Here is a 13,911-nt window from a genome sequence, read left to right on the forward strand (position 1 = left end):
CTTTCTGAATATTAGTTAATTCCAACTGGATTCCTAGATACATAGCCAGACTTAGTGATCTCCCAATTAAGTACGCAGAGCATCAGCTCTGGGGCTAAAAGGCAGAATATAGACTTGACTCCCAGTGATGGCATTTCCAGCACTGTGATGTGATTTTGTATCTCTGGTTCAGCAGATGTTTCTCTATGGCTGCTACGCTTATGCTTGAGTTGGTTGTCAGGGCTGTTAGGAAAACGCTCTGTCAGCACACTAACTTGCCCTCAAGAGAAAACTGTACAGCAGTGATAATCATTACTGATATGGGAAAGAAAGTCCCATGCCTGTTTCTGGCCCACTTGCTCAATATCTCATATTTAAGCCATGCTAGGATACTGAGTTTTACAAATGGTGTGCTTGTTTGAGGTCTTTAATCATGAAGTAGGAGAACACAGAATCATGGGGCAGATGCTGAGTCAGTAGCTGGCGAACTGTGCTGGCTAGTGCCTGTGATCAGGACAGGAAGAAGGGCTAGGTACAAACAGCAAACTCAGGGGCACAATGTAATCATGAAGCATATTTTCTTTGGGACCCTGTCACAAAGATAGCCACAATTTGTTTTTGTAATATTCTAGCCACTTTTTGTGTCCATCCGTTTTTCTCATTCTCTGTTCTCAGAGCAGTTGTTCCCACTCACCCCTGAGTCCCAGATGCATCCCCTCCTCTGGTTTCCTCTGTGTCTCTAAACCAGAGGTAAGAGCTCTGAGCTAAGAGCCAGAAGACCAAGCCCTGTTGCTAACTACTAACTGTGTAACTCCAAGTCCTTTAAATTTTATCTTTATATAAATAAGATAGTTTTTAATTAATGGGTTGGAAGTATAATAATGTTCTTTTTAACTCAATATGTAGGATTCTGTAGGATCTTCATCTTATGATCAGAACATCCTTCTACTTTTCATATGCTGATTCAGTAAACCTGGAAAATGCCTTGTCCCAACGTGAAAATGACAGTGGTCATCTACTGTGGTAGAGTCACCAGGATGCTGGGATATTTGTTTTGTAGTAGTAGTTTGTTTTGTTACTGTTGTTATTTTGTCTTTAGAGATTCATATCCTAAATATATTAACTAAAAAAATCACTGATAGAATTGAAGCACTGGGTGAGAACAATGGAAGATACATATTTTTTAAAGGAATCTTTCATCAGCACTAAAAATGAGACCACATATGCCTAAGGTTTAGTCCCAATGACTACCGAGACTAAGTGGCAGGGTTGGAATAAAGTGGAGTTTGGTTCAATGCAAATTTTATTCCTTGTACCTGTCCTGAGTCAGACTTAGGGAATGGAAGAAAATGGCTTTAATTCAGCACTTGTACACCAAGCCCTTCAAATTTATCTCCATTAAATCTGTTAATTCTAACGAAACCTTGAGAGATAGTATTGTCGCTTTTCAGGTTAAAAAAAAAAAAAAAAAGATGGGGCAGGGGACATACTGGGGAGACAATTTGCCAAATTCCATAAGCTGGAGATGGAGGGAGTAGGTTCCAAACCTCTCAGCCTCTCTACCCAAACAGCTGCCTTATTCACATATGTGAAGAGTAATGAAAACTGGAAGTATATGTAGATGGTGAATAAAAATCCAGTTTCACCACTGAAGGTAAAATTTAACTCCATCCTCCAGCTTTGAAGGTGTGAGATGGAGGAACATTTATTTCAACTTGTCATCTTTTCATGGAGGGAGGTAATTTCTACTTGACTCTCTAGGAGGGAAAGAGGTGTGAGGAAGATACTTTTTTCTTTCCACTTCATCATTTGCTTCCAGGGCAGGAGTGGTTTCTTTTCCTAGTGAAGTTACCAGAAGGAAGTGGTGGCACCCAGATCACTCCCTAGGCTCCTTTCTGCAAGACAGACATTTTTTGCTCCTTTACTGAGGGAGCTTTCAGTCAGGATCTCCCTGACTGAACTCGGCACTGTGCTGGACACTGTGCAATTCAAGGGCATTAGAAGGTAGCCAAGGGCTCTCTGGGGTGGCACCTCTAAGCCACATCCTTTGATCAGCTTTATCGGTAATAAAGCTAACATTCTGGTCTTCTTATTTGTCTATCTTGCAGCTGGTTCCAAACTAGGAAAAGAAAATTAGTTTTATTTGACCACTGAAAACCTCAAACATAGATAGGACAAAGTCCAGAGGATCAATATTGTGTGTATATATATATAAAATATATCAAAGTAATTATCATGGAAGATAATGTAGTAGTGATAGTTTTCATTTCTACTTCTGGAGGAGGGAGAGAGAAAAATCACTGCCAAAATATTTTAAGGAAACTGAATGACTACTATGTGAAGAGAGTTACTAGCTTAGGGAAGAGAAGAGACCTTCAGATAAGCTGGCTTTTTCTGCTTGGAGAGCACCAAGTCAGTGGAGCCCATTTTAATGGCTGCTCCCTACAGAGCTGTACTTCTTATGATGTTTCAATATTTTACATTCCTTTTTAGCCCTGGTCAGTAGCTGTCCTACAAATTTGTTTTCTTTTATGTGCATTGGGAGAGAGACATGTAAGCACTTAATTCTTCACGTGAGTGGTTTCAGATTAGGGTTTTAGTGTGATTCCCCCCCGCCCCCAGAGCTCTGTCAGTGTTTTGAAGAGGTCTGTCTCTGTGGACAGAAGTCTGTGGAATTCTCTTGATAGCTCGTCTGCAAGATATCAGTTCTGTCAGGCTTCAGACTGTCTAGTGAGGCCATCTGTGTATGCAGGTGTCGGGGGTGCTTCTCTAAGACAGTGGCACCCACGGGTCTCCATGATGTGACAATATCACTATGAATCTCTTGCTGTATTTTTCTTCAAATGTAGGTGTTATGTCAAGGGCTCTCTGAGAATCAGAGAATTTACCCATTGATTCTTAGAACTTATGTTGATCTAAACCATCACCCAATTGAGCATTGCTTTGGGACTTGCCTGCCAACTCTGAATTCATCCTATAAAAGCAGGACCCTTGTTTAAAGTAAAACTGCTAAAAACAGTACCACTGTTGAACTATTTGCTAAGGCAGTAAACTTTGATTGTCCTCATTATCTTATATCTAAACTATCAAGTCTCTTCAGCTCTGCTTTCAAAATATATCCAATATCTGACCGTCCTGGAGCCCTCTTCTATTACTTTCACAGTTCAAACCACCATCACCTCTTGCTTGTCTGAGTTACTGCAAAAGCCTTTGGACTAGTCTCCCTAACAGCTCTTCTGTTCATACAGGCTATTTTCTAAAGATGCTCAGAATTATATTTTTTTAAATGTCAGATCACATCACTGCCTTTCAATTTCTTCCCATTAGTCTTTGTCATAGTCTATAAGGACTTGCCTGATCTGGCCTTTGATTTCCTCTGCTACCTCATCTCATTCACTGTCCCCCATATACAGGCTGTCATGGTCCTGCTGTTTCTCAAACAAGTCAAGCTAGTTCCTGTTTCAGGGTCTTTGCACTTGATATTCCCTCTGCTTGACATGGTCTTTAACAAAAAGCAAGGTTTACTGAATTCCTGCTGTCACTAGGGATTAGCCTATCCTGAGAACTAGAACTTTTAACAAGACAAAGTTTTTGTCCTCAGGAAGCCTTCATCATATAGGAGACAGACAATAAGCAAATAACCACATGTATAATAATTTAGGTGATGGTAAATCAGGGTAAGAAGAATAAAGACTGATAGCTATATGACACACTGCTTTATCTAAACTGCTTGGAGAAGACCTCTCTGACAAGGTGACACTTGACTACCAGAGACCTGGTGGAAATGAGCAAGTGGCCACATGGCTATTTGGGGAAAGCATATTCCAGGCAGAGAGAAAAGTAAGTGCAAATGTCCTGAGGCATGAGTGTGCCAGGTATTTTTAAGGAAGAGCAAGGAGGCCAGTGTACCTAGAATTCAACAAGAAAGGCAGGGTGGGTTGTAGAAGAATAACGTTATTAGCAAGGTGGTGAAGGCCCAGATCATGGAGAATTTTGTAAGTCATTAAGGACTTTAGCTTTTAAGCTATATCACAAAGAAAGTCATTGGAGGGTTTTGAGCAGTGAAGTGACATGATCTTACTGTTTGAGAAGAGTATTTTTCCTATTGTGTTGAGGTTAAATAGTACAAGAGGGAAGACAGAAGCAAAGAAGATGAGTTAGGAGACTACTGTAACAGTCCAGGCAAGATGGACAGTGGTATGAAGTCAGAGATCCTGGATGTTTTTCAAAGGAAGAGCTAGATTTCACAGGGTCTGCTGATTGAGTATGGGTGTAAGAGAAAGGAAGAAGTTGAAGGTGACTTTAAGGATTTGGGCCTGAGTAGTTTGTAATTCTATCCCAGTTACTATTGTCATAATAAGCTTAGTGACATAAAATATCCATATTTTGCTCATGTGGTTTAGGAATTCAAACAAGGCCCAGAAGGGAGCCCTTGTCTCTGTTCATCAGTATCTGGAGCTTCAGTTGGAAAGACTCAAAGCCTAGGGTTGACTCAATGATAGGGAACTGGAATTATCTGGAAGTGTCTTGATTCACATGTCTAACAGTTGATGCTAGCTTTTGGTTAGGACCTCATCTCTGTTGTTAGCTGGAACACCTACATGTGGCCTCTCGAGGTGGTCTCCAGTTTGGGCTTCCACACAGCAAAACAGCTAGATTTCAAGAGTGTGTGACCCAAGAAAGCCAAATGAAGGTGCATGAAATTTTTATGATCTAGTCTTTGAAATCACATAATATCACTTTCTCCATAGTCTATGAGACAAGGCAGTCACAAAGTTACGCCCAGATTGATGAGAAGGAGACAGACACAGCATCACTCAATGGAAGGCATGTCAAGGCAAGACGAGCCCATGCAGTGGATGACATTGCGGCAGCCGTCTTTGGAATAGACAGTCTGCCACAATGGGGAAGACTGTGGTGCCAGCAAATACGTGTGGAAGGGCAAAATTAAGAGTTAGATTTGAGACGTTTTATTTATACCTATTAGACAACTAAGTGGAAATGTCAAATAAGCAGGTAGATATCTGAGTCTGGAGAGGGTCTGTGGGCTGCAGATATATTTGGAACTGATTCACCTACTTAAAAGCATGGCCTGGATGAGGCAGAGTGAGTATAAATGGGGAAAGGAAGGTCTCAGGACTGAGGCTTTTGAGGCACTTCAGTGTTCCAAGTCAGGAAAATGAGGAACCAGTCAAGAAGACTGAGATGGGTACCCAGTCCTGCTAAGAGTGGTGTGCTCAAAACTCAAAAGAAGAAAATATTTCAAGAGGAATCCACCGTGCTGAGTGCTGTTGGAAGATGCAGACTGAGAATTGATTTTGGCAACATGAAGGTTTTTGATGACTCTGAAGAGCTATTTCCTTGAGTGGTGGAACTCAAAACCAGCTCAGTGTGGGTTCAAGAACAAATGGGAGGAAAAGAAGACTTTGAGTGTAGGTATCTATTTTTAGGACTTTGGCTGCACAGGGAGATAAATGGTTTGGGGTGGTTTTTAGAGGGACATGTCAGGTCAAAAATACTTATTTTTATTTTCAGGATAGAAGATATTAGTGATATTTGTATGCTAGTAGGGAAGAGAGTGGAATAAATAATGATGGAGCGAGGACACAAGCAAAGTTCTTGAGGAGGCAAGAGGGAAAGGGATGCAGTATAATCAGTATTTGGTTGGTTCCCTTCGTCACCTCATCTGGACTCCTGCTCACACATCCCCTCTTCAGAGAAACCTGCTCTAACTACTGTGTACTCCTTCCCTTTTCTCTTAACCTGCTCTGCTGCTCTTCATGGCATCTTGCTGTTAGACGTTGGTTTCCTGTCACCAGAATGTAAGCTCTTAGAGGGCAAGAGTCATGCCCATCTTGTTTGGTGACCTCTTCCTAGCACCTAGAACCTGGTGTGGAGAGGGTGTTTGGAAAAACGTTTTGAGTGAATGAATGGAAGTGTGCAGATTTCTATGTAAATCTTCCTGCATTGGCTTAGTCCCTTGCAAAATTATTTTCAAAACATAGGCGGTTCAAATGTGATTTTGACATCACTTATTAACGAGGGCATCATTTTGAGACTTCTCAGGATGAAAGCATGACTTAATGGGAAAATGATGACAGATTTTATCCTGCCTAGTACTCAGCCTTAGCAACTTGATGACTTTGGAAAATGGATCCTCATTTAACAGACTCTCTAGATAAGAAATTGGTAGAAAACAAATGTGTATGCCCTCCTCTGCCCTCCAATGCTCACACTGAGTAGCAGCTCAGTTGCTCAGGAGCGAGGACTGAATATCAAGAGAAAAGCTATAATAAGGGAGGTGCTGCAAGGTTCTTGGAAAAGTACCTGTCTGGACTCTAACTCATCAAACCTGTTAGGAAAATGTGCATGATGGCATGTTGATACTTCACTGAGATGGTACTGAAACATGGTGAATTAATGTTAAGGAAGCACTTTCTGTAAGTTACACTCCAAATTCACTATCATTGTCTTGGTGACTATGGCAAATGAAAACATTCACTCCACTTTTCTCTCTTATAAGTCACTTCTAGTTGATGTGTCATGTTAGATTAATATTGTATTTTTATACACATTTTTTTTTCTTTTTTCCCCTTTAGAGTGAGAAAGCAATTTCACAGCAAGAGAAGAATGCTAGTATTGTGGAATCTCATCCTATGTATCCTAAATTTCTTTTATTTGACGAGCCCTCCAAATTCAACTATCAACTTACAAAGCTGTGTTATTTTTCATGGTGTTTTGGCTTTCAGTGTTAAGGAGACGTGCCTGATTAAAAGGAAGCCTGCAAGTTAATTCCCAACATGCCCTTTGGCAGCCTTTTCATTTCACTTAGAGGTGGGAGCAGGTGGTGTCATTTAGAATTAAATACATCATGTCTCAGTCGGCAGGAAGACAGCATTCCGTGATGAAATATCCCTGCAATGAATCTCATTAATTGTTCACCAATTTGTGGTAACTTTATTTGTATTTGCATACTGTAATACAAGCACAATGAGGTGTTGTATATTTAGATTATACTTAGTGTTAAGTTTAACCATAAGCTGTAAAAGGTTTCTGTTGTAACAGCACTAAAGGTCTGCTTGTGTGAGTGCCAGTCTGTCCTCAACAGCAGAACCCCCCTCCCGCCATCTCCCCCCAAAGAAACAGAATGGTTTCATTTCCTCTATTTTCCAGTGAAGTGATAGCAATTTCACAAAACTGTGACCCAGCTTAAGCCCACACTATTTTTAGCATCTTTACTCTGTAAAAAGATAGAGTAGTCTCTGTTTGAACTCTCAGGTATTTCCAGAGGCTTAATACTCCTGCAAATTATCATCTTTTGCTAGCATGTACATGTTTTTAAATGTCAAAGGGCAATTAAAAATCCATCAGATTTTTTTTAATTGAAAAATACATAGTTAGATTCAAGTAACTGTGTGTTACATTTGATAGTTTACTAGAAAAATAACTCTAGGAACATTAGATTAAAATAATTATTTTCTTTTTATGTGGTCATTTCCATCATGGAATATTTGAGCAAATATGGAAACTGAGTAGTAGTTTAAAGAGATATATTTGTAGGTAATATACAAAAATATGGCAATATTTTTAATAAATCTCCTTTTTCTGAATTAATAATTTTCATTTATAAAAGGACTTAATGGTGCATCTGTTACATGCCAGGATCTGGGCTGCCTTGTGAAAAATGTGGAAGATACTTAAGATAGCCTCTCTCTTTCAAGGAATCTAAAGTATCTTTGAAAAATTAGATACAAACATACAAAAAAAGAGAAATATCAATGTACTATTGACAAATTACACGGAGGCCTACCTTGTTTTATTACGGATTAAGGAACTTTTGTTGCAGGGTTTTCCATCATTAAAGGTTTTTACTTATAATAAGTACATGGTGATATAGCCTATTGGACAGAGAAGACACCACAATAAAGTAAAGCCTATGTGGTTTACTGATGAATATGCATTTCTGTCATTGGTGACCTAAAGTGTTACCTTGAAAAGACTAATAGGGAATGGAAGATATCAATTCTATCTTTGCTTCACTCTCTTCTTCCTTGCTGTGTGGATTTAAAGAAGTCACTTACTTTCTGATTATTTGTCTAGTAAGAAAATGCGAAGCTGCATGGAAAATCTAATGTGTCAGAGCCCATTTTTGCTGTTTTTGCTCTTGCAACCAATTGTATAGACCTAATACTGAAAAAGATCCCTAGGATTCTTTACCACCCCAAAAGGATGAGAACATCTGATTTTCAAGTTTATTAGAACCATTTCTAAGCCCAGCCATGATGATGCTAAATCGTTACCAACAGAACTAGAAATGTATAATAAGATGTACTATTGAAAAATAACAAAGTGATGATAAATGGAAGATTATATTGATGCCAATTTCTAAAAGATGTTACTTTGTTTCAAGGATACTTTTTTTCTGATTAAAACACACGCTTTCACTTTTAATCTCTTTTTACCAATAGCTTTTGGTTAAAAAGAACTTCAAACACGATTGAACATTCTGAATTCTTCCACTCACTGCTGTAATTTTAACATTAACATTTACTTATCATATCAGACTCTCATCTTTTAAAAAGAACATATCATGGAATTAATGACAAATTATAATTGACCTTATTTCTGATTAAATATAACTTCCAATTCATGTTTTAGGAAATACATTACAAATATGGTTCTAGTATCCTATTTAAGAAGTATTAAGACTTTATTTAACAGGAAAATATAATTACAATTTTAAGATTTCCAGTAGGGAAATACATATGCATGCACATGCATGCTAATCTTGAAGTCTAACTTCCCACTCTATTTGTTATGCCTATATGATCTTAAGAAATTCATTTTGTAGAACTGACCTCAATTTCCTAAATTACTGAATGCGGAGCAGTGAGAGCTACTGGCAGGGTTTATATATGCCATTATGTAAACTACAGAGCAAGATTGTTATTAGAAAAAACATTGACCTCTAAGAATTAAAGTATTACTAAAATTTCAGCTGGAAAATGTCTGCATGGTCTGTTTTTGAAGAGTCCCTGGTTAATTTTCTAGAGCCATTTACTTTTCTTCTAAATCAGGAATTAGCCAACAACAGCCCACAGGCCAAGCCCAACCCACCACCTACATTGCGGTGCAGTCATATTGGAACACGGCCGTGCTCATTCATTAACATGATGTCCAAGGCTGCTTTCATGCCATAATAACAGAGATGAATATGTGCTATGAGACTATCAGTCCCCCAAAGCCTAAAATATTTAATATCTGGCATTTTATGAAAAAATATAAGTTCACTGACTTCTGACCTAAATCATTGTATTTAGCTGAATCTGGTGTAATGAAGTATGTTGAAAGGTTAATTTTCTGTTACTTCAAAGAGAATTTGAATTCTGTTGTTTGAGATTACATGGGGCAAAATACTTCTCCAGCTAGGTCTCTGACCATGTAGTTTGATGCTTTTGCCTTGATTACCCTCTTGGGAGTTACATCACACACTCTGAAAATAGGAAAAATTGGATCTTGGCAAATGGACAAGTCAGGAAGAAAACAAAGGCTTACACCTCATTGGCTTCCCTCAGGGAGACCCTCTTTGCAATGATAAGGTTTCTATTGAGTAAGGGGCTGACTGAGATGTGTCAGCTTGGTTTGCAGAGTAAGATGAGGGGACAGGGGTCATGTCAGTTATTCTTGAAGTCTCTTCTTGGGTTAAATTTGATTATTATCTCTTCAAACCATAATAAATGGGACTCACATATATACTTGGTAGTAAACTACAAGGCTAAATAATGGTTCATATTTTTAAAAGAACATAGACGTTGCTCTCGAGAAAATTTTGCTCAAAAAGGATTATTTGTTAAAATGTTGGAGAATTATGTGCTTTCCACTTCAAAATGTTTACAGACTAGCTGAAGAATCAAGCAGCATTCTTTGAGATATTTCCTTCTGTCTGAATAGACAGTAATATTTTTCTTTAGTATCTTTATAAAAAATACAGTTTCTGTTGCCATACTGAAAGCAGGTTTTTACCCCCTGTGAATAGATTTTAGCAATAAAAATATGAAAATATGAAATAGAGCCTTAACACAGGCATACATGTAAGCATATATATATATGTATGTGTGTGTGTATGTATACATATATATAAACAAAAACATACATACATAATTAGCTTATACTTCCAGGATATCCCTGTGAGAGGAGGTAAAGATTTTATTTATCTCAGTCCACAAAGTTATACATAGTTTATTTCACATATTAGCCATGGACTCTCTGGCACATGGACAAATGTTTTGTAGATTCAGTATTTCTAATATGACAGCTTCTATACTTATGTTTCTGGTATCCAGTCATTTATTCAGCAGATATTTAAATTCCAGTCATCATGCAAAAGCAGATATTAATCTGTCTTCACAGATTGTCACAGAGCTTACTGGTAGGAAAAATGGACATTATATAGTCTCAGAAATGTGTATGTATGTGAGAGAGATGCCTGTTTGAGGGGTGTGTGGCCGGTTAACCCTTCAGATGAGGGCTGAAGGATAATGGAGTTAACTAGTAAAAGGGAGGGAAAGAATGCAGCTCAGGCAGAGAGCATACAAAGACTTTGTGGTGGGAAAGGAAAATACCAGAAACTCAAAGTAGGTGAGGGGCAAAGTGGGACTAGGGGAGTGTGGTGCTGGATAGGGCTCTTTCGTGGAGCTGTCTCATAGAAATAGAACACAAGCCACATAGATAATTTTTAGGATTCTATTAGCCACGTTAAAAAGTTGAACATGAAATTTTCGTAATGTTTTATTTATTCCAATATTTCTAAAATATTGCAAAGTGTAATCACTGTTAAAAATTATTGAGCTATTTTATTCTGGGTTTTTTTTTTTTTCATACTGTCTTTAAATCCAGTATATATTATACAATCACAGCATGTCTGTATTCAGACTAGCCACATTTCTAGTGCATCATGGCCATGCATGGTAGGTAGCTACCATATCAGATGGTGCAGCTCTAGAGCATTGGTTCTCAGCCCAGGTGGAACAGGAGAGCTCTCAGTGGAACTTGTAAAAATCTGGCTGCCTAGCCTCACCCAGACTAATTACATCAGAATCTTCGAGTGTGGGTTCCAGGCATCAGGGTTTTTTGTTCATTTTAATTTGTAAAGCATTTTGAGTGATTTCAGTGTGCAGCCAAGTATGAGGACCACTGTGTGGATTGGGGACCTTGTAGAGGGGTTTTGATTTTATCCTAGGACAATGATAAACCTTTAAAGAGTTTTAAACAGGGTTATGGCATGATCAAATTTATATTTTTATAAGATCACGCTGGTGAAATCACAGAGAACAGATGAGAGGGAAATAAAGTAGATATGAATACTGACTAATCTTTTAGGTGCCTTTGGCAGTAGCCCAGTTCGGGGATGATGACTTCATGGTAGATGGAGATAGAATCAAGAGTTATTTAAAAAATGAAGAGTCTTGATTACAGATTGAATGTGGAGTGGGAGGGGAGAGATGCTATTCAGTGTGATGGAGGATGCTGCAAAAGAAAAATGCACAAGTTCCATGACTTTTACATGAGTTTTTTTGCACCATTTTTTTTTTTATTGAAGTGCAATCAATTGCAGTGTGTCAATTTCTGGTGTGCAGCACAATGTCCCAGTCATTTTTTGCACTATTTTAATTGAAAACATTAAAAATGTCTTGACTACTCATAATGATACAATTTTGATAGTGAAATTGTACTATCATTTGTGAGGCATTTATTCTTGATATTTGTAGACCCAAAAGGAAATTTGCTTACTTGTGTTTTCTGTTCTCCATTTTAGAAGAAGATTTTGAAGGGAAGGTCTTAAAAGGCAAACATAAAAGTTACTTCATGTCATGAGATTTGCGTCTGTGCATCCAGATTCTTAGAAATGTAAAATAAAACCTTTCCATTGCTGAAGAAGCTCGTAGGTTTTGCTGTCAAGTATTTAATTCATTAACTATAATACTGAAGGAGTTTAAGAACTGTATCACTAAAGAAGAATATTACCTGTTTTATTCTTATTTCTTAAAATTAAGTCATCCATGGGAAAGGCATAATTGTAGGGGTAATTTTTTGATTGTCAGACTCATGACCCATTAAGATCCTTGTGAAGAAAATATTTATTTGTTCCAGAGTTATAGCGTGTTATGGTTTGCCCTGTTCTGTATGTTACCGGATAGTTGAGTTTAAGTTAGTTAGACCCAAAGTAGAGAAAGAGGATACTTGTTACCATATACTGTTCTGAAATTCACTGTTCCTATGCCAACCCCAGTGTCCTCCAGTACTCTCACCTCCAGCTCTTGTCCTCCCAGGAAAAATCATGATTATTTATTACATTCCAGTACTTGAACCTACGCACTGAAATCTGTTGTCTTGTTAGAACTTCTGGATTGTAGTCCTTACCGAAGCTTTATTTTCAGGGTTCTTTTTTTCTGTTCTTTCTATATTTCTGTTCTTTGAACCTCTTTATTGTCTTAGTCCAAGGAGGCAATGACTCTCCACATTCCTGAAAATACCACCTGGCTATATTCTCTTTCCAAGGCAAGTGATAGTTTGGTACATAATTGAAGATTTAATGTAACTCTGCACCAGGAATTTCTGGAGAATCTGGTGCTTTAAAGCAAATTATATAAAGATGTCTAGCTGAGTGCCCAGCACACAGTAACTACTTGTTGTTAGTTTTAAGTGTTGGGTTTAAATGGATGTACACAAAATTTTCTTATATATTTTTTAACTGAAAGGATTGAATATGTTCAAATAAACATGACTTAAAGGGAATACTGGGTCACATTGCCTTAAGGACCATCAAAACAATGTTTTTTCTTTTTAAAAGAAAAGTTTGAAAAGAACCTGTATGGTTTATATGGGTGCTCATCTGTTCCCTTTTCCCCAACTCAGTTACATTAACATGTTTAAGCAAAAAACATACTGTCAGAAAAGGAAATGCTAAGGCAGCGCCTCCCAAAACTGTCGAGTCACGTAGCAGTTTGAACTCTTACACCATGTCTATTGATTTCCCCCCCTGCTGTTAATTCTAACTAAACTAGTAAGGTGTATTGTCTATCTTGGAAAATACCGTCTTCCTTGGGACTGGAGTTTGTATCTTGCCCATCTCAGGCTTAAAATACATTTGCAGTCATAAATTATAAATCTAGTGAGTGTCTCAGAAACTTTTTTTTTTTTTTTTTTGGTGGAGGGAGTGGAGGGAGGCATACGTCTGGATTGAACAGCTAGAGATGGCCCAGGAGTCCTACTGAAGCAAGGCTGAAGGGAGTGGAGACTACTGCCCTGGACTCAATCATACCTCATTTTAGGTGCTTAGAGGGTGGACTCAACCCCATAAATTAATCTTCACATCTCATCTCTTCCATCCTCAGCCAGGTTAAAAGAAATTATAATAGCAAAATAATCTTTTCCTACTTCATATTCAAAGGAGAAGGCTTTAAATAAATTGAATAAAGTGATTATTTTCCTTTATTAAAAAAGAGAATTTGATTTCTATTGCCTATTAATTGTTCAAAGAAGTTTAAGGGCTATATAGCAGATCACCATAGGTATATAATTATAATGAAACTTTATATGTACTTTTTGTCATTAAAATAAGTATAATTAGATAGGCTGACTTCCCTTATAATTATCTCTTTAAAGTTTTATTTCAGGCACAGGCTATTGTTAATATTTTATATGGGTCTGTTTTATTTTGGATGAAGATTTTTGACAATTCATAACATGTTGTCAGATAAGTTCCATTTATATCTTACCTAAAATTATATTTGAATGTAGAAAATGAATATTTTAGTTCATTTTAGGAACATATCCTGTACATGACTTTCTTAGAATAAATTATAAAATATCTTTTAGAAATAAAAATAATATATTGAACAGATATTTGATATTATAGATAACTAATAATAC

General features: G+C 37.5%; 1 protein-coding gene across 16 annotated transcripts in view; it reads left to right on the forward strand.

The window, feature by feature from the left end:
• Positions 1 to 13,911, forward strand: part of IMMP2L (inner mitochondrial membrane peptidase subunit 2) — a 937,771-nt gene that overhangs the window by 679,810 nt on the left and 244,050 nt on the right. Inside the window, exon 6 of one of the 16 annotated variants that reach the window (XM_074367213.1) lies at positions 6,579 to 8,977. The exons of 13 other annotated variants lie outside the window; for them this stretch is intronic. In XM_074367213.1, the coding sequence (XP_074223314.1) occupies positions 6,579 to 6,734 (156 nt within the window). In that variant the 3' untranslated portion in view covers positions 6,735 to 8,977. Of the gene's footprint in view, positions 1 to 6,578; positions 8,978 to 13,911 lie in introns of those variants that run through there. 2 more of the 16 variants (XM_074367207.1, XM_074367209.1) reach the window with 2 other exon arrangements.

The sequence above is a fragment of the Camelus bactrianus genome, chromosome 7 (genome assembly GCF_048773025.1).
Source record: "Camelus bactrianus isolate YW-2024 breed Bactrian camel chromosome 7, ASM4877302v1, whole genome shotgun sequence".
Taxonomy (NCBI): Eukaryota; Metazoa; Chordata; class Mammalia; order Artiodactyla; family Camelidae; genus Camelus; species Camelus bactrianus.